The sequence below is a fragment of the Micropterus dolomieu genome, linkage group LG07, assembly GCF_021292245.1.
Source record: "Micropterus dolomieu isolate WLL.071019.BEF.003 ecotype Adirondacks linkage group LG07, ASM2129224v1, whole genome shotgun sequence".
NCBI lineage: Eukaryota > Metazoa > Chordata > Actinopteri > Centrarchiformes > Centrarchidae > Micropterus > Micropterus dolomieu.
In genome coordinates, this window is record NC_060156.1 from 23,668,552 (window position 1) to 23,691,885 (window position 23,334).

Here is a 23,334-nt window from a genome sequence, read left to right on the forward strand (position 1 = left end):
GAATTCCTGTGTGAAGAATTATTCCTGGTGGCATTTGCGCATGTGTGAATATGTGTAGCTGCGTTTTCTCCGGTGTGTTTGTCTAATGGGAGATAGAGAGAAAAAAACAAAGCGTCCACTCTCCAGCGAATTAGAATTACCTTGCGAAAAGGAGGCCCTCTCTTGTGCTACATGCATCCTTAACAACCTGTCAGCGCAAATAAAAGGACGCTGATCTCTCTCTCTCTCTCTCTCTCTCACTCACTCACTCACACACACACACACCAAGCCAGGATGCTTAGCAACAAGGTAACCCCTCAGTTTTTCTTCTAAAGCCGAGGTCACTAATAAGTGTACTGCGGTTCGCGTCTCAAACAGACGCCGTCACATCCAGACCTGGACCTGTAAGTGTAAAGTAATCTTAACGATTACTTGACGAGGAATTCAGGTCGGCTGAATCAGTGTACTTTTTTATGTCCCTTCTTAAAACATGCTTTTATATGAGAGCCCTCTCTAGTAGAGGCAGAGCTGGAGATTGATGGGGGTTTCTCGCCAATTTCCCTGGAAGAAGTCACTGAGATAGTCAAACAACTCCACAGTGGCAAAGCCCCAGGGATTGATGAGATCCACCCACAAATGCTAAAAGCTTGGGTTGGGAGGGGCTGTCTTGGATGACACGTGTCTTTAATATTGCGTGGAAGTCGGGTACAGTGCCCAAGGAGTGGCAGACTGGGGTGGTGGTTCCCCTGTTCAAAAAGGGCGACCAGAAAGTGTGTGCCAATTACAGGGGTATCACAATTCTCAGCCTCCCCGGTAAATTCTACTCCCAAGGTGCTGGAACGGAGGGTTCGGCCGATAGTTGAACCTCAGATCGAAGATGAACAATGCAGTTTTCGTCCCGGTCGTGGAACAACTGACCAGCTCTTTACTCTCACAAGGATCCTGGAGTGGGCTTGGGAGTATGCCCATCCAGTCTACATGTGCTTTGTAGATCTGGAGAAGGCGTATGACCGGGTCCCCTGGGAGATACTGTGGGAGGTGCTGCGGGAGTATGGGGTGAGGAGGGCCCTTCTCAGGGCTATCCAATCCCTCTACATCCAAAGTGAGAGCTGTGGTCGAGTACTTGGCAGTAAGTCGGACTGTTTCCAGGTGAGGGTTGGCCTTCACCAGGGCTGCGCTTTGTCACCAATCCTGTTTGTGATATTCATGGACAGGATATCGAGGCATAGTCGTGGCGAGGAGGGGCTGCGGTTCGGTGGGCTTGGGATCTCGTCACTGCTCTTTGCAGATGATGTGGTCCTGATGGCATCATTGGTCCGTGACCTTCAGCTCTCACTGGATCGGTTCGCAGCAGAGTGCGAAGCTGTTGGGATGAGGATTAGCACCTCTAAATCTATGGCCATGGTTCTCAGCAGGAAACCGGTGGAGTGCCAACTCCAGGTAGGGAATGAGTCCTTGCCCCAAGTGAAGGAGTTCAAGTACCTAAGGGTCTTGTTCACGAGTAAGGGGAGATTGGAGCAGGAGATTGGCCGGAGAATCGGAGCAGCGGGGGCGGTATTACACTCGCTTTACCGCACCGTTGTGACGAAAAGAGAGCGGAGCCGTAAGGCAAAGCTCTCAATCTACCGGTCAATTTTCGTTCCTACCCTCACCTATGGTCATGAAGGCTGGGTCGTGACCGAAAGAACGAGATCGCGGGTACAAGCGGCCGAAATGGGTTTCTTCAGGTGGGTGGCTGGTGTCTCCCTTTGAGATAGGGTGAGAAGCTCGGCCATCTGCAAGGAGCTCAGAGTAGAGCCGCTGCTCCTTTGCGTTGAAAGGAGCCAGTTGAGGTGGTTTTGGCATCTGGTAACAATGCCTCCTGGACGTCTCCCTAAGGAGGTGTTCCAGGCACGTCCAGCTAGAAGGAGGCCTCGGGGAAGACCCAGGACTAGGTGGAGAGATTATCTCCACACTGGCCTGGGAACGCCTCGGGATCCCCCAGTCAGAGCTTGTTAATGTGGCTCGGGAAAGAGAAGTTTGGAATCCCCTGCTGGAGCTGCTGCCCCTGCGACTGGACCCCGGATAAGTGGATGAAGATGGATGGAGATGGATGAATGGATATTTACTTAAGTGTTTTTTAGTCGCTTAAGTGTTTTCTTGCTTTTATTGTGTGCTTGTTTTTATCTGTGTTTTATTCTATTTGCACTCGTCAAAGCACTTTGTAACTTGTTTTTGAAAAGAACTCTAAAAGAAAAAAAAGTGATAAATGATTATGAGAATTATAAAAATATGATAGAGCATTTTTATTTTAACCAGCACAGCTTTTCTAGCCTCTTACACCACTGGTTTAGCAGTCCAGGAAACTCAGAGCTATTGCATGTGTAAATCATCTCACGTGCATCCTAGTAAGCATTGCAACTCGAGGCAGTAAGTGTTAATCAAGGCAGTCCGAGACAGAGGGAGATAGAAAGATCACACACATGCAGGCACACACAGATGCACTTTCCCCACTCTCTTCGCAGGTACAATGAAATGACAAAAAGTCAGTAGAAACCAATAAGAGGAACAGAAAGAGATGGAAATGTTATGGCAATGTTACACTTTAAGCTGAGGCTACAACGGGAAAGTAGACCCTGTTACCAACTGTAGGTAAACACTGTGACTGCAGGATTCTGAGAGCTGAATTTAACACTTCTTTTAGACTCTTTTTGCCACCTGTTCACAAAACTGGTTCCAAAAACTACCCTGTAGACACACAGCCCCGGCTCACACACACACATACAAACACATATATACACCCGGCGACCTGTCCAGGGTGTACCCCGCCTTTCGCCCGATGTAAGCTGGGATTGGCTCCAGGCCCCCTGCGACCCTGTACGCAGGATAAGCGGTTGATGATGGATGGATGGATGGATGGATGGATGGATGGGATAGATAAAATGTACATAGACAAGCTATCTGATGCAAGTAGTTTTTGAAGTTCTACATGCAGCAGTTTTCAATCTCAAGTAACGCTATGGAGCTGTTATATTAAGAGTAGGTCCCCATTTAGTTAGCAAAGGGGACTGCAAGAACATAATGTAAACAATTTGGGATTTAAAAATGTAAAATCAGCATAGCAGAACATGCATTAAGTACTGTTTTTCAAGGATACAAACAATGCGTTTTGGTGAGTAACACGTTTGTGCACAAACAAATCTCCAGTACACCTTTAACAAGGTTTCATTTAGAATAAATCATGATGGAAAAAGAGCAAGGGTAGTATCAAAATCACGAACAACAAATTTAAAACCCAAACACAATTGCTTGTTTGGAGTATAAAAGGCAGCATATACAAAGAAGGTATTTTGAGAACTGACCATTTGTGAGGCAGATACATAGTACAAATGTGTTTTGCACGATGTAAAAAAAAACAAGGAGGGCACAATAAAAACTGGGAGGTGAAAACGTATTTAAGACATTTCAATTAGGGCTAAGCAAAAATTATAATTATCGCAGTATAATTTTCCTCAATAACAATATAACAAATGTTCAATATATCGTCAATAAATGTTTGGTTTAATTTATTTGAACAACGAACAAATTAGTACTTGTTGAGGAGACGTGACTGAAAAAAGATTTACTAATCGTATTTGTTGAAAAAAGATTTTATCCTGTTTTGATTGTTCTACCTCAGATTTGAGTTAAGTGATCCACTGTTTGGCATCAAGTGTTTGTTCTGACCATAAAGAAAAGTTTTTAAAACCACAGTTTTCTTGAATTTTCACTCTTCCTTTAAACTTGAAAGAATTAATGATTTGACATTTATCGTGATAATTATAGATATTGAATGATATGACACGTTATTATTGTGATAACATTTAGGGCAATATCGCCACGCCCTAATTTTAATATATTTGCAGACAATAAAGCAGCAATAATCACAATGGATCACATGATTACTTGTGAAAAGGGCTCACCCGAACTCACGAACACATCAAGAAATATCAATCCACTCAGCAGTTCCTCTCAGCTCTATGAAGAGAATTAGCTTGTTTTAAGTTAGTGACTAGCTGGAGAACATAGTAAAGCATTTAGCAGCTAAAAAGCAAAATAATTCCTCAGGGGGTGGAGACCAACACCAGGAATTTTGGATTTGCGTAAAAAAGTTTGCAGTATCAATACAAGGTGATATAATGTCAGTGTTGTGTTCACAGCTAGTTTCCACCGGCCGAGAAAGTAAATTATTGCAGATTTAAATTTTGATCATATTTAGTGAGACAGTCTATTGAACAGAGTAAGAAGAAAGAGTAAAGGGAAACAAGCTAGAACTGACACCATCTGTGCAAGGACCAATCTGTCAATCAAGTCACACCACAGTTTGTTCCAGGCTGCTCGGTCAACTGTCAGTGATTTTGAGTGGCACGTCTCAGTTTATATTCATGTCAGGTTGGATACTGGATGTAGGGGATGGTTTTCAGTGGCAGTGTCACTGACCTCTTAAGGTTGACCATGGCCCAAGGGATTCCTGTGGGGGTGTTAAAGGCAGGAAGTAGCTTCTCGGCTAGCTGGACCGCCTTCAGCTTGAATACCTGGGGGGGGGGGGGAAGAAGAAAGAGGAGGTTAACTTTCTAGATTCCACTTCATCATGTTCACTGGGAATATTCTGCAGTCCATCAACTTTCCCTGCTTAATATTCTTCTCGAACAGCTGACAGGTACAAGCCAGCAACAACTGCCAACAACCAAAACAAATGTAGGATGAAGGCAAATAAGGCAGAGTGAGATGTCAGGAGACAGACGATTGCTAAATGATGGCCACAAAGTGTCAGAGCTGAACAGATTTATGGAGGAGACTGGCAGACTAATATATGCAACCCCCTCAAACTGTGGTGCAGTAATATAAAATGTTGCAGAATACCACTGAGACATCTACAAGAAAAGCATGGAGGTCAAACTACACCGACTGAGCAGAGTGAGATACCAAAGTGAGAGCTGGATTTCTATTATCATGACTGGCGTCTAATTTATACAGACTGATTTAGAAAAATGGACATGTGTTCATTTTGAGATTACACAAGTTCTTGCTCTCGTCTGACAGATGAAGGCCCTGAAAAATGTGCTCTAGCCCTTGTTCTTTTCTCAGCATGCCAATCAAAGAGATAAAAGAAAGCTAAGTCAATCCTGCCGCTAAACCAACTGCACGATACTGAAAGCTCAAAATGTAACTGTGGACAGTGTAAAACTGCTTAGAAGACAGACAACTCGTCATAACAATTAAAGCTAACAGCAAAAAAGTTGACGAAATAAACACATCTTACTAGTGAGTGACTAAGAGATTTTAATTCCTAAGTCATGTTGGCCTACAAGAGAACAGGAGTCCAGACTTCAACACTAATCATCTGTAAATCCTTTGTAGCGCAGTAAACAGATTTTCTTTCATTCCTGGATAGTTAATTTTCCTCACATTACTCGAAAAGAACACCGTAACATAATCTTACCACCATTTTGATACAGAGAGATAAACGTTTTCTTCCCCTTTTACCATTTATTTGCATGCAAATACTGAATCAATTAACAATTTGTATTATTCAAGCCCAATTTCCATTTTAGAAAAACATCTAGAGAGAGCAAAATACTCACAAAAATACGTGGCCTCACAAATGTGTCACATTTATGTCCAAACTAAACATAAAAAGCTGATTTAAAGAAATCAAATCACTCACAACATGAACTACAAACCTTAATTTAAGTAAACTAGACATGGACTGTATGAGCTGCATTCTGATTTTTGACAGTCACACGGATGAAAACATGGCATTTGTGGACCAGGTGCTGAAGAAAACCTCAATCCAACAAAGACAATTCACAAGTAGCACCAAGAAAAAATGGAACCATTTTACTCACAGAACTTACATTAAAAGAAGCTATACGTGAGTACCTGCCAAACTTCAGCTGCACTAGTGTTTAAAAAAAAAATAAAATCCAGTGGTGGGAGAAGAACTCAATTTTCAGACTAAGTAAAAGTACAGATACACATAAAAATGTTACTCATGTAAAAGTCATCCTGTATAAACCTACTCAAGTAAAAGTAAAATAGTACTTTGTTTTAAAAATACTAGTAATCAAAAGTATAAAGTACTACATTTTCAGATCTATTGATCTTACAAAAAGCGACCTGTCTTTTTAAATTCACTCAAGACAGGTTTGACTACAGCAGTGTTAAGTTACGGCAAATCACAATAAGGAAAACTAAGTCACAAGAGGACAAGTGGGAATTTCCTATACTATGCAGGGGATTAGTCTGCGTTATTGCTCTGCTGTTGTGGTAGTATCCTCTTCCGACCATCTGACAGACACATAAGCCTGTTTGAGACTTTGGGTATGTTGAGATGAGACAGGGAGGTGGAAACCAAAACTAACTGAAAACACTTGTGATCAGGCAGAAATCTCACCACAAATCCAGAGATTTTAACTTCAGCAGCACTGATAAAGTGCACCTCACAGGCCCAAAATAGAGCAAGGCTGGCAAAACTCAAAGAGGTCCTACTACTTTACAACCTGCCTGCATGGCTACCTACATTTGGATCCAAGTTTTCAGAAAAGTCCAGAAACAAAAAAGTATATGATTCAAGACTGTCAGTTGCTGCCTTTTTAAGATGTTCACTTTCCAGTTTTTCAATGTATATTTTACGTGTGAAGGACAGTTGTGGGATAAATGCACAAAGACGGTGTTGTTCAACTTGCAGACAGCAAGTCAGGCAAAGCAGCACCACAGAGAAAATAACTTGAACACGGGGGCAGACTGAGACTGATTCATCAGCACAATCTGTCAGGGCTGAGCAGTTTTATAGAGGGACCAGATCTATGGAAAATTCCTGCTGTCTCACAAAGTAAGAGGGAGCAATAACACATGCTGGTGTTTGCAGAATACTTAAGCAGCCAGTGGGACATCTTACACAGCACTTGGAGGTCAAACTGTGGAGTTAAACACGGGACAAATACAAACACAGAGAAGAGGAGGGAGAGAGAACAATGCAGTCAAACAGATGTAGACACAGGCATGAGGATGAGGAGGGTATGAATTGCATGAATGGGAAATGAGAACTATTAGAAGGATAAGAGGGACTGGGCACACAATAAAATCTGGTAGTTCCTGATTTTTAAAAAATGATTATGCACTAAGGCTATCTAGGGCTGGGCAACAGAAAAATAATGATAATTATCGCAAAATAATTTGCCTCAATAACAATATAATTAATGTTCAATATATCGTCAATTAATATTTGGTTTAATTAATTTGAATCACATTACAATTTTTTCTATTAAAATATTTATTATGTTGAGGAAAAAGGAAAAAAGATTTACTTATCAAATTTGTTGAAAAAGATTTTATTATAATCGTTTTGAATGTTCTACATCAGATTTGTAAAGAGATCCACTGCTCTGCATCAAGTGTTTGTCACATTCTGACCAAAAAGAAAAGTTTCACCGCATAATTAAACATCTGGTTTATTCAATTTTCACTCAGAAGCAAAAATCTGCCTTTAAAACTTGAAAGAAATAATGATTTGATATTTGTGATAATTATCTATAATGAATGCAGTGTTTCCTCTAGGATGGAGTTGTAGCAGCAGAGGTGAAGAAATTCTTTTGTCTGAATATAAAACCCCAACACAACATGTCTCAGCAACATTGTTCTTGTGTCCATGAGCATGCGATGCACCTCAGAATAGTTTAAAACTGCAGTGTTTTCCCAGTTTAATGTGAGCTTCAGATGAATGTTTTGGTGTTGGTCGGGGGGTTTGGGGGTGCTCCCCCAAGAAATATTTTTGTTTTCCAATGAAAAATATGTAATTTCACATCATATTGGGCCATTATTTTCACCATATCTCTGAACAAATAGTTGAAAAAGCTAGAGCAGATAATAAATAAACAACACCCAAAGATCAGTCTACTGGAGGAAGTACAACCTTTAGATCTAGAGAAAGTAATTTGGTTGGTTGTTGCTCCACAGTGATTTTACAGTGATGGCACAGCATGTTTTGGGCATCAGCCCTGAGCCTTAACGGCAGGAAAACCCTGTTAATATGACCTCAGAATCATTAGAGATAGGACTGTTCATGTTTGCCTTTTGTGTCTTCATTTTACAGCTTCTGACATTTATCTGTAGACATTAATATAAAAAATAGGCAACATGAGAAACCCCCTCCCTTCTGAGGTGCATTTTATTTGCACATTAAAATCCAAAAAGAAACGTCTCCTCATTAGCATAAAAGGACTAGTTTGCATCACTAATTAGCTTTACTAACCTCAGCTCCTCCAGTCACCTCCGTCCTTTCTTTTCCAAAACCACTTTTTCAGACTGAAATCTGAAAAATAATTGAATCAGTCTGTACAGGACAGAGCTGCAGGCTACGTCAGTTTACTCTCAGTTTGTACGTGATGTTCTCAACATTGGACACGTAGGCAGAAATAAAATACATTTTCCAGCTACTTTCTATAAATTGAGCTTATGTTAAGTTACATAGCAGCTATGTAGCTGCTGTAGAAGCTTTCCTGCTCAGTTCAGTCTGAAGGGGAGGAGAGATGTTGGCTAACTTATCTTTGTCGTGCCGAAAAGTGACGGTCCGCTAAAAATTGATTGCTGTCCGCGGCAGCGCGTAGGTGTGTTAAAGCTGTATCGCCCAGTCTCTTTACGACTACAGCTGCTTTTATCTGGAGATATATATATATATATAAAATCAACTAATTTCAGGGCAGAAATAACCTTTCAGTCAATATGTACAGGCTTCAATCACTTTCTGGTAAGTAGAATACTGCATTTTATGGGTTGTATTCGCCATCTAAAGGTATTTTACCAGGTAAAAATTACTGGATTGGTTGGAACATAGCAGGTAAAATAATGCAGATAAGGATAACTGCAAAAGAGATCATGTCTTTATTTTATATATAACTCAGCAGTAAGTCATGTTATCATAGGCTACAGTTCGTTTCCCAAATATAAACAAGGATATTAGACATAGGCCTACCAAACACGTATTCCATCGGCAATAACCGGCTTCTATTATTTCCATTAATCACGTAAATATCATGCCTGGTTACGCTATAAACTGCAAACACTTATCTGGCCACACTTGTGATTATTACGTTAAAAGAAACGTTAAAGTATCACAAAGACATAGGCTACCTTTACTATTACCACAGACACAGCTTTAACACACTTTGCGCGCTCCCGCGGATGGCAATCAACTTTCGGCGGACCATCACTTTTCGGCACCAGCTTCACTTTTCCAGCCGGTGGGAAACAACAGACTTTTCTTGGTCTTGAGAAGCTGACACACTGTAACAGACACCGTACATTTACTGCCAGAATATTTTCCTCTGCTCGCGTTCACCGTCACTTTCTGCCGCTCGGACAATCAAACACTCGCTACGCACCTCCTGATTCAGAGTTACGCTGCTCTTATAACACCATCTGTCACCAATGTTCTGCATAGAACGAGGAGAGGAAGCGAGCACAGTGTGCGACTGAAAACATTTGTAGCGCATAGTTTAATGATCGTGGGAAATTGTAGTAGCGGCGGTCGTGATTCAGCATGATGATGTTTTTATCGTGATAACATTTTTGGCCATATCACCCAGCCCTAAGGCCATCTTCGGTATGCACATTTTTAAATATACAAGTTATCCTTTACCATTATAGAATGTCACCTCCAGATGCTTCAACTAAGTAGAGCACAGGCATGCACTTAAATAATGAGTTTAAGCCCAGCCAGGACAGAAAGCCCACTCATACATTCTTGCAGGTGGTGCTCATTACCAAGACATCAGCCTGACAGACAGCTAAACTAGCATTAGCTACCAGGCTATGGGCAAGTAGTGGAATCTGTACACTGTTCGGCCCTCTCTCATGGCTTCACCTGAGACTCACAAGGCCTACACAGAGATTTGAAGAAGGCTATTTGTTATCACCATCAGCACCTTAAGTTTAAGTCCCAAAAGGACTCATGTCACTCCATTACTGTGTGACCTCCACTGACTACCCATGGCCTCCAGAATCAGATTCAAGTCACTAATGCTTCAGAATCAGAAAGAGTTTTATTGCCAAGTAGTGTTTTACACATACAAGGAATTTGCTTTGGTGATAAGGTACTACACGTAGATAAACATACAGTTGACACAAATAAATGTAGAAATATATAAATATGAATTTGAAAATGCAAGTTATATAAGAATAATAAGAGAATAGAGAAAAATAATACAATTATTTGCAGAGGAATGACGTATTGCAACGGAAGAGAGTATTGTGTACATAAATATAAATAACAAAGATTAATAATTAACAACAAATATGAGCAGTGTGCCAGGTTTGTGGGTGACATAAAATGAAATAATATTTACATATGCAGAGACAGTTGTATTATTTTAAAAAGGGGGGAGTGTCAGTGAGGGATGCGGGCCTTGTTGATGAGGCTAGCTGCAGATGGGAAGAAGCTGCTTTTGTGGTGAGAGGTTTTGGTCCTGATGGTCCGCGGTCTCCTGCCAGAGGGGAGAGTCTGAAACAGTTTGTGTCCAGGGTGGGAGGACTGGTGACTGGAGGTGCAGCTGTTGGTATAAAGGGAGAAAAAAAGGGGGGGAAAGAACGCAGCCTTGAGGGGATCCGGTGCTGATGGTCCTGGAGTCAGAGACATGTTTTCCCATCTTGATGTGCTGCTTCCTGTCCGTCAGGAAGTCAGTGATCCACCTGCAGGTGGAGTCAGGCACGTTCAGCTGAGAGAGCTTGTCCTGCAGCAGACTTCATAACCACAGAGGTCAGGGCGACGGGTCTGTAGTCGTGTAGTCCTGTGGTCCTTGGTTTTTTGGGGACAGGGATGATAGTGGAGGCTTTGAAGCAGGCTGTCACATGGCATATCTCCAGTGAGGTGTTAAAAATGTCTGTGAACACCAGAGACAGCTGATCAGCACAGTGCTTCAGGGTGGATGGGGATACGGAGTCCGGCCCCACTGCTTTGGACTGGGGCAGAAGCTGAACAGAGGAGTTAAGGGGGATGGTGTCCGATTGACTCTCAAAGCAGAAGGAGAACTGGTTCATCTCATTTGCCAGATGAGAGTGGAGGGCTTTGGGTTTATAGTTAGTGATCTGTCTGAACCCCCTCCAGACAGAAGTGGTGTCGTTTGCAGAGAACTAATGCTTGCATACAGAGTGACTACTGGGTCTGCACCCATCTACTTAAACTCTAATACAATAATACTCATAATACAAGTTTACATTGGCCGCCTGGCTCTGCCATCCCTTCACACAAAGCAATTCCAGTCCCAGCTGTGACACCACGATGGTGGAACGAGCTATCACACGCACATCAGAGCAGGGGAGTCCCTCTCTAACTTCAACAAGCTCTTGAAAACTCATCTCTTCCGAGAACACTTCCTCTTATAAACCTCTAACTCCTAACCTCTAACATGCACGTCCTGTGCTCTTCTTCTTCTTCTTCTTCTTCTTCTTCTTCTATCTCCTTACAATCATCTTGTATTGACTGCACTTTGTTAAATCTTACTTCTTTTCCTAGGTATTTACCCCATTAATGCGATATGTACCATTAGCGCTTACTAGTATTTATTGCTGCTCTTACTAGTGTGTATTGTCAGTTGTAGATCTCGTGCTGTATTTGATGCTTTGTTGATGCTTGTATGTTGTTTCTCAAATGTAAGTCTCTTTGGATAAAAGCGTCAAATGAGTAAATGTAAATGTATGTGCATGGGACTGGCTTGTATGATTGTGTGTGTGTGTGTGTATATAGGGGTCATGGTGTGTGTTTGTGTGTACTCATGTCTGCCCAGTCATCACAAACACCTCCACTGATTTGTGGCATGTCTGCTGGCCGCACTGAGGCCCTTAAACTCCATTGTATTTTATTGGCAATCCTGCTGCTGATGTCATCAAGCAGAGACAGGACGCAAACCCCGTTATAGATAAACCCAGAGGAGGAGACGGCCAGCCGCCTTCATAGATAAAACTATACAGTTTATGATAATCATCTTCCTCCGCTGCTTTCATCTACAGGCGGGGATGAAAGTAAAGTCTGCACCCAGGGAAAAGTACCTGGCTTTCTGAAGACACGCAGGTGGTATTGTTGTTTGTTAAAGGAAGTAAACCTGCTGAGAGAAGAAGAGGAGCATAACGTTTGCTTAATTAGTGCCTTATTTTCCTTTTATTGTTTATAATACTATGGGTCATTATTATACTTGAGACAAGAGGTGCTCTCTCTCTTTTCACTTGTGTAGCTGAACTCAGTGTTCAGCATGCTGTCAACTGACTCAGTGTATATACACAATATGCTGCCAGCTACACCATATACATGTAGGTACATTTTGGCTATTGATTTACTCCTGCAAGTAATATTAAGATAGATTAATAGTAAGATTAAGATATATCCCAATTTATATCAAAATGTTGCCTATTTACAGATCTGTAGTCAATATCATACATCAGAAATATTTTTAAAATCCCTTAAAGTGGTCATATTATGCTCATTTTCAGGTTCAAAATCCTATTTAGGGGTCGTACCAGAACAGGTTTACATGGTTTCATTTTCAAAAAACACCATATTTTGGTCATACTGCACATTGTTGCAGCTCCTCTTTTCACACTGTGTGTTGAACGCTCCATTTAAGCTAAGGAGCAATACATCTTACCTCTATAAGATCTTTGTTGGGAGTTGTACATGCGCAGTTCCTAGTTATGGACTACTAGCCAATCAGAAGCATAGTAGGGTGGGTCGTGAGAAGCCGGTAAACATGGCTTCAGTTCAGCTTGACTGGAGCAAGAGTTTCAGAGTGGTGAGTTATTAATCTGAAACAAAAGTATCTTTCATCCATAAAGTTATAGCTGAGCTCTGTCTCTACATCAGAAGGGAGAGGAGAGGCAGCAGGCGGACATCTTGTCACTGTGTGCTGCAGCTCAGTGTGTTTTTCCACTGCTGTTTTTGGACTTACCGCTAGGCGAGCATTATGACAGGCATTTTCTTGTGATGTCACAAGAAAGGGGAAGAAAAGGCTGGACTACAAACGAGCTGTTTTCAGGCAGTTCAGAGCAGTGTTCTCAGTGGGAAATGGGAACTCCCACTGGGCTGGACATTGGGCTTTTTCACTTTGCAAACTTATTACATGCACAAAAAAGGTATAACACAATAAAGAAGAGAGAAAAAGCCAAAAAGCATAATATGACATCTTTAAAATCGACAACATTAGTCATGGACTATGAGCAAACAGGCTGGGGGAGAGAGATTTGGCACTGAGTAGTTCCACGGGCACATTCTAATTTTGCAGTCTTTAAACTGAATGAAAGTTCTTCAACCTTCACTTTGACATTGTGTCCTACTCTACCAATGACTAACTGAGTTGTGCAATATTTCTCTGTTAAATTGTCAACAAAACAAAGTGAAGTGCTGTTCCTCCTTGACATATCTCCAAGTCATTGCAGCAAAACAACCACAAGGCCTATATATGCATCTATCCTGCTGACACGATATTTACTGTAGCAAGAAGACAAGATTAGGATATTGAGAGCTTCGAGGTAAAAATCCTTGGGGGCTACAAGCCCAGACAGGTGGTGTTTCTAACACTCTCCCCCTCATGGTCTGACAGCTTTAGTGGTGAGCGTTTAAAATGCATTACAGCACACTTCAAAATCAATCACTGAAGGATGTACTATCTCAGTACACACACACACACGCACAGATAAAGATTTGAAATACAACACAACTGGGAAACAAGAAAAGGTTAGGCAAAAAATTTGGACTGATATACGTTTTTTGAGAGCATGCAAAAAACACATGGGATGACATTATCAGCCAATCTGAACTCATATCAGCATGACCATATATGTTGTTCGATAAAGAACAGGACTTTGCGGTACAGAAATGTCAAAGATAAGTTTGAGGTAATCTGGAAACAGTGTCACCATTATATAGTTTGTCCACCAGAGAGCACTGACATGTTTATTTGTCATCACTTTAACAAGAGAATAAGAGATTCATTGAGAGAATATCAGCCAATATATTGTTATCACATTACTCAAATTTCATTTAAAAATCTGTCTAAAATTCCACTATCCATTGAGCCTAATACTCACATATATACTTGTACACACATCTCTTCCTTCCTTTAATTGCTCCATTTTTCTTCTGCCTGTCGCCACTTATCTCCCCTTTCTTTCCTCTCCCATTAGCTGTGTCCCCTCTCTCCATCTTTCAACACTCTCTCCATTGCATTTCTCTTTTCTGCATTCTCTCCCGCTTTCAGGATTAGTAGTGGCCCGAGGCCGCTGGGTTGTTTGTTTCGAGGGGCCAAATTCCCAGCGAGCAGATTTAGAGTACGGCAGGGAAGGGTGAGGAGGTTAGAGGGGTGGACAGGCTGGTTTTGTGGCCCCTCGTGGTGGAGAAAGACTTTTACCCTGGCAAGGGTGAGAGGTTTGACTCCTACTAGGACCAGCCGTGCTAAAAAATGTGTGCAATGGTCCTGTAAGGCGCTTTTGGATGAAATCGTCTGCCAAATGGTGCATCAATGTTACGTCCCAGGGAGAGGAAGAGCACTAATCCGCCACTCAAACAAGTCCTAAACTCCAGCCAATGATCCAGTTATTACACATGAGGACATAATTTGCAAGCTGTGAGCAGCTGGGGGAGACTGAAATCGCTGTTAAGCAGGGCAGGCTCTGATAGATATGACAGTCTAGACAGAAACACACACAACAAAGTGTGCACACGTACAAAAAGTGACATATAGAAGTACTTAATTGTATGAAAACAGTATTGAATAGGTAGCTATTAGATGCAGCTGTAGGAGAGAGGGCAGCCTATACAAATGAAGTAGTAGTGATGGAGCTTAGTTTAAAGTTACACCAGGTCAATCTTCTCTAACACATCCTCACATCATGTTTATGCATAGACATCCCAAACCATCCTGGCACCATACTCCTGTCTGGAGTGTTCAGGTCTTCCTTGTATTCAACCTTGTGTAATCAGATTTGATCAAAACCGCTGTTCAACCACTCATCTCTCTTTAGATACATGTTAAAAGTCTACCTTCTGCTGCAGCTACCACAGCTTCCAGCTGTCAGCTCTGTGCTACATCCAAACTCGACCCCACATCACCAGAAATATTACTCCAGGTAAAATCCATCCTGCCCTTCAGATGAAGATCAAAAATACAAAAAAAGTCTATTTGTTCAATAGAAGACTAATCTTTGTGTGTGCTTGTGTGATTTAAATCTATCTGAAGAATGAATGTTTGGTGTAGAAAAAATTCTCACTAGCGCTAATCTGTTACTACACTGATACTAATACACTAAAATATAATACAACTTTCAATACGTACAGGTCATATTAATTATTCAAATCAAAGAATTCATCTCTCCTGACTGAAAACTCTCCATAACAAATACACTGTCTGAAAATAGACAAATACTAAGTGTTAACTAAATGACTTCATAAGATCATCATTTTTCACTGCAATGAATCTTTTAATGCATACAAAAACATTGCACACACACACACACACATACTGTACACAAGCAGACACACAGAGTCTCTGGTGTAAGCAGTGGGCCACTGTTGACATGTAATGGAGCCTCCTAAAGGGATTAAGGGGTAGACTGTGAAATGTGCTGAATGCGCCTGCTTGGTAAGAAGAGCCCAGAGGGCCAGCAGGAGAGACAGGATTAAGTCACCCACTGTGTGTGCGTGATTCTGTGTGTCATTTCCATACTTTGCCATGCCACTTTCCCATGCCACTTTCCCAACAGCTGATCCATTTGCTCATATTGTTTAGCATCCAGTGCTCCTGCATCAAAGGCAGGAGACACAAAGATGAGCCGCCATGGAGGAAACTCAAAGGCCATCGTCAAATTAGCTTTACGATCCCCGAGTTTGTTGCCATCACACCGAATCATACTGACAGCTGTCAGCTGTGACAGATATTTTGGGTCAAGCATTAATAGAAATGGTGCACTTGTGAAGCCTTGACAAGGATATGACTGATCAGTTATTCTGCCTTCAGCGTCCAATCTCCTAACTCTGACACAGATGTGGCTTGTTGTTCTGCTGTGGAGTCCCCCCTGATGTGCTTATATTGTCTGTTACTGTATTTGGCATAAGTCCTCGAGACTCTCTTTTCTTGATTGTTAACCATCTTTTCCCCTAAGGGCCGCTGAATATAGAACAAAGCTGAGTTTTTTGGTCCTTGCAAGAAAACATTAAGTTAAATTGAAATGTGGGGCATACACAAAAGTTAGCTAGATTATTCACAATTTGATGTCATGATCACATGAAGTTTGTCTGTGTAATTCTGTTTCTCTTGGGGATGAAGTGCAACAATTCTTGAGCAAATGAAAAGCACGACTTTTACATGAGCTATTAATGCATGTGTTCACTTATTAATTCTTTATTTCCCACTCTACATTATTCTCTTCTTTCCCTCATTAACTTAACTCTCTTAGCCTTTATCTGCTCTTTATTCCTGTATTCAGTGCATGGTCCATTTCCTCACCTCTTTATGCTTGTCATCTCCGTTATAAAAATCTCTCACTCTTTTTCTGTCCTCTTCCCTCTCTGCATCCATTTCTTTCTCTTCTTCACACCTCTCCGACTTAATCTCATTTGGACTGTCTTTTAACCTCTTTGTCCTTTCCAACTCTTCTCCCTATGTGAGTTTGTACTTTTGCAGTGTGGTTCAATCAAACTATTACATTTTAGGTAAGATAGATATTTTCCCCCAATTTGTACGGGCATGGTAAGTCATTCGTTCGCAGAGTGGAATTCATAAAGCTGTGATGAAATTTAAATGTCTCTCCTGTTTTTTACACCATCATGGTTTTTTCCTCATTCTCTCAGCGTGTGCGCCAGCCTGCTGCTTACTGAGCATGTCATCGAGGCAATATCTGCAAGGGGGAAAAGGATTCCCGGGGGAAGCTAGACGACTGTTGCTGGAAACGACTGGGGTGGCCTCAATATGTGCTGCTCTCTTATTGGCAATGATGTCAAAACATTAAGGTTCGCATATTTAATGTTGCAGTCTTTGCAATAATCTCTTAATGATTGTTCCACGTGTCAATACCGATTCATTGTTCTGTTTTAACACAAGCACATGGTTCTGCCGCTATTCACACACTGTGATGTACATACACTATGTAGCCAAATAAATGTGTGTAATTGTATGCTTTAAATAATATATTTATAGAAGGCAGCACGGTGAAGCAGTGGCCTTACAGAAAGAAGGTCGTGGGTTCAAACCCCAGTTGCCCTGGCCTTTCTGTGTGGAGTTTGCATGTTCTCCCTGTGTCTGCGTGGGTTCTCTCCGGGTGCTCCGGCTTCCTCCCACCTTCCAAAGACATTCGGACTAGGTTGATTGGTGACCCTAAATTGTCTTTAGGTGTGAGTGTGGCCGTGAGTGGTTGTTCGTCTATGTGTGGCCCTGCAATGCCCTGCCCTGTCCAGGGTGTACCCCGCCTTTCGCCCGATGTCAGCTGGGATTGGCTCCAGCCCCCCGCGACCCTGTACGCAGGATAAGCAGTTGACGATGGATGGACGTAATATATTTATATATACATAATATTTTAACTTTGTGGCAAAAGGGGAAGGCTTTCTTGTTTCAACACTCAAGTTCCCCCCCGGCCAGTGCATAATGCCAGGTCCATAGTGAAAGGATTTACGCTGCACAGAGTCCTGACCTCAAGACCCATCCAACACCTTTCGGATTAACTAGAGCGCAGACTGAAAGCAAGACTTCTTTTTCAAACATCACTAATGCCCTTGTGGCTGAATAAAAGTAAATCCTTGCAGCCGGGTTCAAAACTCCGGGGGAAAGCTTCCCATGAAGAGTGGAGGCTGCTGCAGATTAACAACCATGGTTGGAATGAGATGTTCAACACTTACATGTAATGTTCCATATAGTTTGTTTAACTGTCCACATACATTTGGCCATGCAGTTAATGCCAGTATCATATACTGTATATTCACGCATAACATAAAATATTGAGCACTTTAGAAAGAGGTTGCGTTCAGCAAAGTAATTTTTGAAGCAACTGCAGACTAAAGCATGGATGAACTGCTGCCCTTCAGCCAAAACAGTTTATAAATTACATTTTTACAGTTATTACAGGCCAATCCATTGGGCTTGAAACTGTCTATTCAATACGTAAGCACGGCACACTGAGAATTACTATTTGGAGCAGCAATCTTATCACTTTAGAAATCCAAGTGTATATCAGGAATCACAAGCTAATAGGGACAGAAATATGTGAGCAGTTGGTAGCAAAGTGATTACAGAAGCCAGAAGATAACAGGAAGCTACTAGATTAAGTTACTTAAGCCAGTGTCAACACAAATGTAAGTGCTTCAGGAAGGAACTGGACTTTTAATTGTGCACTCATATAACACATAACAGAACTATACATTCTGATTGTAATTCGACTGTCTGTAATCAGACATATTGACTTACTATATTTTTCTATAAGGGGAGAGATCACGAGGCACCCTTGAAACTATTCCTCACACCGCAATAGGAATGAAACGATTACCGGTTTAATGGTAAACCATGGTAAAATTCCCGACGGTTATTATTACCGTACACAGTTACCATGATAACCGGGTACGGTTAACCGCGCTGTTATAATCTCACGGCAAACACTGTCCAGCGTCTCCCAGAGGCAGGCGCGCACGCACAGAATGCAACGTGGGTTTGTTTGGGTCAAAGATTTTTCAGTCACTCTGAAGTCCGGTCGTATTTTAGTTTTTATGAGAGCGCTGAGGGAAACTTGAATGAAGAAAATAACCTTATAGTGAACGCAGGGTGAGTTAACTTTTAGCTGTGGTTTGTCTCTCTGACTTGCTAACAGCGTGTAAACTGAAGCTCTCTGTGTTTGCTGCTCTTGTAAAAATGCTACACGTTGTTCTGTTGCTGTGTGCGTCGTGTGTCGGCAGAGTCTATTTGTCCCCTGCAGATAACACGTTACGCAGTCAACCAACCAGCATATCTAGAAACGCTACAGACTCCCTGTATTTATGTCAGTTGTTGGGCTCATTGCAGTTACTTTCACTGTCTTCTACAGACCTATTTGTTTTCATGTAATTGTCCACGGGATCATTGTATTACCTATATAATATAAAATCTTAATAATGCACACTTAGATGATTTTCATATGTTTACAAAAGGTATTTGCTGTTATTTTATTTTTTATGCAAACAAAATGGCAACTGTATTTGTATTTGTGTATCAGTACATTTTAATATTTTTTGGCACATTTTTACAATACCGTGATAATACTGATAACCATGATAATTTTGGTCACTTTAATCGTGATCTGAAATTTTCATACCGTTTCATCCCTACACCACAATCCCTGGACAACAGACTGCTAAGCTCTGTATCACAGCACAGCACATACGGAGAGTGAGAGGAGAAAAAAAAGTATAGAGTAATGACAGAGATATGGTGAGAGAGGATGAAAGCGTGAGACTGACAGGAGTCTGAGGAAAGGTGCGAGAGACAAATACAGGGTGTATTTGGAGAGACCCTTCAAATCAGTATTCTTGGTGGCAGCGATAAAATAATCGTGATCTGAAATTTTCATACCGTTTCATCCCTACACCACACTCCAACAGAAAGCATAGCCAGTGAGTGTCGACAACAAAACCAGAAAACTCGCATTTTACTCAATACAGCTGTCCTTGAGTGAATGTAAATTTTCCCCGAGCATTAACCGACACCATCTTTCTATTTCTGCCATCAGCTACTCCATGTTCAAAACTAATGAACAAGGACATCTGATTTGTTTGGTTGCACAGAGCTTGTTTGGACACAGAGACAATTTCATATTTATTCTGTATCTCTCTGACTTGGTTTGCTTCCCCCAGAGGAAAATCTCACTCTCCTCTGTACAAGTTTGCACGGTCTCAAATGTTTTGCGTTGCATCTCAGTGTAGAGTAACATTTAGGATCACTAAGCCAGCTCATTCACAGTGATCACAATGTCAGCCAATCCCACGCTGTCCTTTTATCCCACATGTGTCTCTCTGCCTTCCTGCGGAGCAGAGGCGTAGAGAAGTCAGTCAGAGGGAGTGTGATGGCCTGAATTTGTTAGACGGATTCAGCGTTTGACAAAAAACGAGAGGGAATCAAATGCTCCCTGGCGAGATCAAACAGACTGCCAGGGCATACACTGCACCCTGCAGTCACCAATCCCTGGACAACAGACTGCTAAGCTCTGTATCACAGCACAGCACATACAGAGAGTGAGAGGAGAAAAAAAAGTATAGAGTAATGACAGAGATATGGTGAGAGAGGATGAAGGAGTGAGACTGACAGGAGTCTGAGGAAAGGTGCGAGAGACAAATACAGGGTGTATTTGGAGAGACCCTTCAAATCAGTATTCTTGGTGGCAGCGATAAAAGGCATGTAAACAGACTTGTTATTGTCTTGCCATTTATCCCAACACTTTGTTTCACTATTTGTCTTTTGTCATCAGGTCTCTTTCCACCTTCATTTTCTCTCTGCTTTGCCTTTATATCTTGCAGTCCCCAAATAAACGTATTCCCATCATCTCTGCTTACCACCTCTTACCTGCTCACCTCCCTTCTTGTCCTTCCTTCTGTTCTACCCTCTCTGGTAATTCTTCCATCACCATCCCTGTCTCTCTACCACTGTTCCCCTCATTTGCTGTTACATTTTTGACATTCTCCACCTTTTTATCTCCTTTCATCCCCCCTCCATCCGTCCAGAGGGTGGTTGTGCCTGCAGAGTCTGCAGCTTTTCTTTTAGATGCTCTCATCTCATTATCCTATATTACAGGGCTTGGCTTGCTCCTCTGACCTTCTCCCTTCTCTCCGCAAACTGCTGTTCCTCGCTCAAATCATGCCAGTTGTTTCAGTCCCTCTCCTTTTGTTGTTTGAGGTGAACAAGGAGGAAAAAGTCCAGCACAGTATTTTTGTTCCCCTCACATGCATAGTACCTTTGCCAGGAAAAGAAATCTTTAAACAACTTGGGGCTACATGGAGAGAAAAGTATATAGTCCTGGGCCATAAGCCTTTGAACCTAAGAGACTGTATTAATAAATGGATTTTAAGCTCTTTGTACTCTCAATGGGAACACTGATGCTGGACCTTGGACTGCAGTCAGGTCAGGTGTACGTCATGAAAGACATCATGGAGGTGACTGTCATGTTGGATCTCAGTCTGCTCTTGTTCTTTGTCATAAGAGAAAAACATTTTCTCTTATGACAGAACTCTGATAGTGGGAGCTGCTGATGGCGAGTATCATCGCATTGCATTTTAAAAAGTTTCAACTGCAGACCATCCTGTACTCCTTCCACATCAACAGAGGAACGGTTTGAGAACAGAACATTTCCTTCTCAATCACTAGAAAGCACTGGTAAAATTCCCAAATCAGTGGTGTGAGCACAGCCAGATATTTCCCCATTTTCACAGAAATGTTGGCGTTTGTGAACCTGGAGATAATTTCCCTCAGTGTTGAGAAGGGAGCACAAATGGCATCACTGATTTGCCTCTCAAAAAGTCGAAGCTTCACAACAAATGATTGCACATGCGCATACATCTTTGACACAAGCTCTCTTTTCCTTGAAGGCTTAAGATCAATGTTTTCAAGGTCAATTTCATATCTCAGGGAATGAAACTGTTCCAGTACAGTCACACGACTAAGCCAGCACACACCTGAGTGGTAGATTATTTCCCAGTATTACGCATCCATTTTCAACAGAAAAACCCCAAACTCCCTGTGATTAAGCGCAGTTTCACTGTGTCAGAGCATTTGGTGTCCCCCAAAAGAACAGAACTATGATCCGAAACGGTCCAAAAACACATAGTGTCACGTAACATTCAAAATAGGAGATATTTTAATATAGACAGGATGGTCTGCAGGTTTTAGCTGGACACCCCTACTTCAAACCTTTACTTCACGCCCACCTTATCACTTCCATCTTGCAGAGGGTGGTGAATATAGCCCCAATGCAAAAACTGTAAAAATATCGTCCTCAGTCATCAATAAAAACCTTGTTTTTATTAGTAGCAATGGGGTCCCTGATATTAAGCCTGACAGATCAAGGGATGGAGATCAATCTGTCATCAACAGCAACTTTCCTTACTTATCACTCCCTTCCTTGACCCCTATTTTTCGCTCATTCATTTTTTTAAGGATTCAACATAGTGTTAGTCTGTGCAAAACCTGTCACTTGGGGCAGTTAATCAGTTAGACAGCATCCGGGAAGAAACTATTCCTCATTCTAGTAGTTCTTGCCTGGATGCTGCGCACCCTCCTGCCTGAGGGGCGTGGGGCAAGCAGCGCAGGGTGGGTGGAGTCTCATGATACAGACTGCCTTGTCCTTGCATCTGCAGTTGTAAATGTCTGAGGTGGGTGTTCAGGTGCAGGTGATGGTCCTCTGTGCAGACTTAACCACCCGCTGCAGTGCTCTTCTCTCCACCACTGTGCAGCTAGCATACCACACAGTGATGCAGGAGGTGAAAATGCTCTCCACCACACACCTGTAGAAGGAGATGGGGAGTCTGGTGTTCCGCCCCTCCCTTTTCAGTCTTCTCAGGAAATACATGCGCTGATGAGCTTTCTTGATGATGCTGAAGTATTGTTGTGCCAGGTCAGGTTGTTGGTGGTGTGTACTCCAAGATATTTGATACAGGGAACCATCTCCACAGCTACTCCGTCGATGTAGAAGGGATTGGGGGGTTCTCTTGTTAAATGTTGTAAATGTTACTCTTGTTATTTTTGATTGTATACCAATCTTGTCAATAAATGTAACATGTAGAGTACAGGTTAGCGGGTGCCACTTTCTTAAGACCAACTGAGTCCATGCTGTAGCTGATGGCGTAGACTACTGCCGTTGTCAGCATTTATACTTGTGTGTTGGTGTCTGCATCACTCTGCCATTACACCGATAAAACGCTAGTTGGTTGTGGAGTTTCTATGTTCCACTGTGTGGAGTATCTTCCTCTTTGTTGGTGTAGGCTACTACAAACAACAATGACTGAAACTGAGAGGATCATGTTGGAGTTGTAGCCAATTGATTTTGAACAGCACTGACTTTTAGTGAAATTATTAAAATACAAAAACAAGAGAAGGAGTCAGGCGAGATGGTATGTATGACTCTTAAACCAGTTAAGGCAGAAGAAGGATAAGCCGGAAAGGCATTGGAGGAAATGTGAGGCTATCAAGTCAAAGAGAAGTGAAGCTCGCATCAGCCCATGATGTAGATTTGACACCTTAACTCCCTGTCTGTACTTACACAGAGCTTGGTAAAAAAAACTTTCATGTAGGCAACTCCTTCTTCCTGGAATAAACAATGAATTAAAGAAAAACCTATTAACGAGGT

The 23,334-nt window shown here is 41.9% G+C and overlaps 1 protein-coding gene across 3 annotated transcripts in view; it reads right to left on the reverse strand.

The window, feature by feature from the left end:
* The window catches only part of man1a2 (mannosidase, alpha, class 1A, member 2), an 83,518-nt gene that overhangs the window by 34,002 nt on the left and 26,182 nt on the right, over positions 1-23,334 (reverse strand). For all 3 annotated transcript variants that reach the window (XM_046053623.1, XM_046053624.1, XM_046053625.1), the window contains exon 4: positions 4,438-4,532. In XM_046053623.1, coding sequence (XP_045909579.1) covers positions 4,438-4,532 — 95 coding nt within the window. The remainder of the gene's footprint in view (positions 1-4,437; positions 4,533-23,334) is intronic.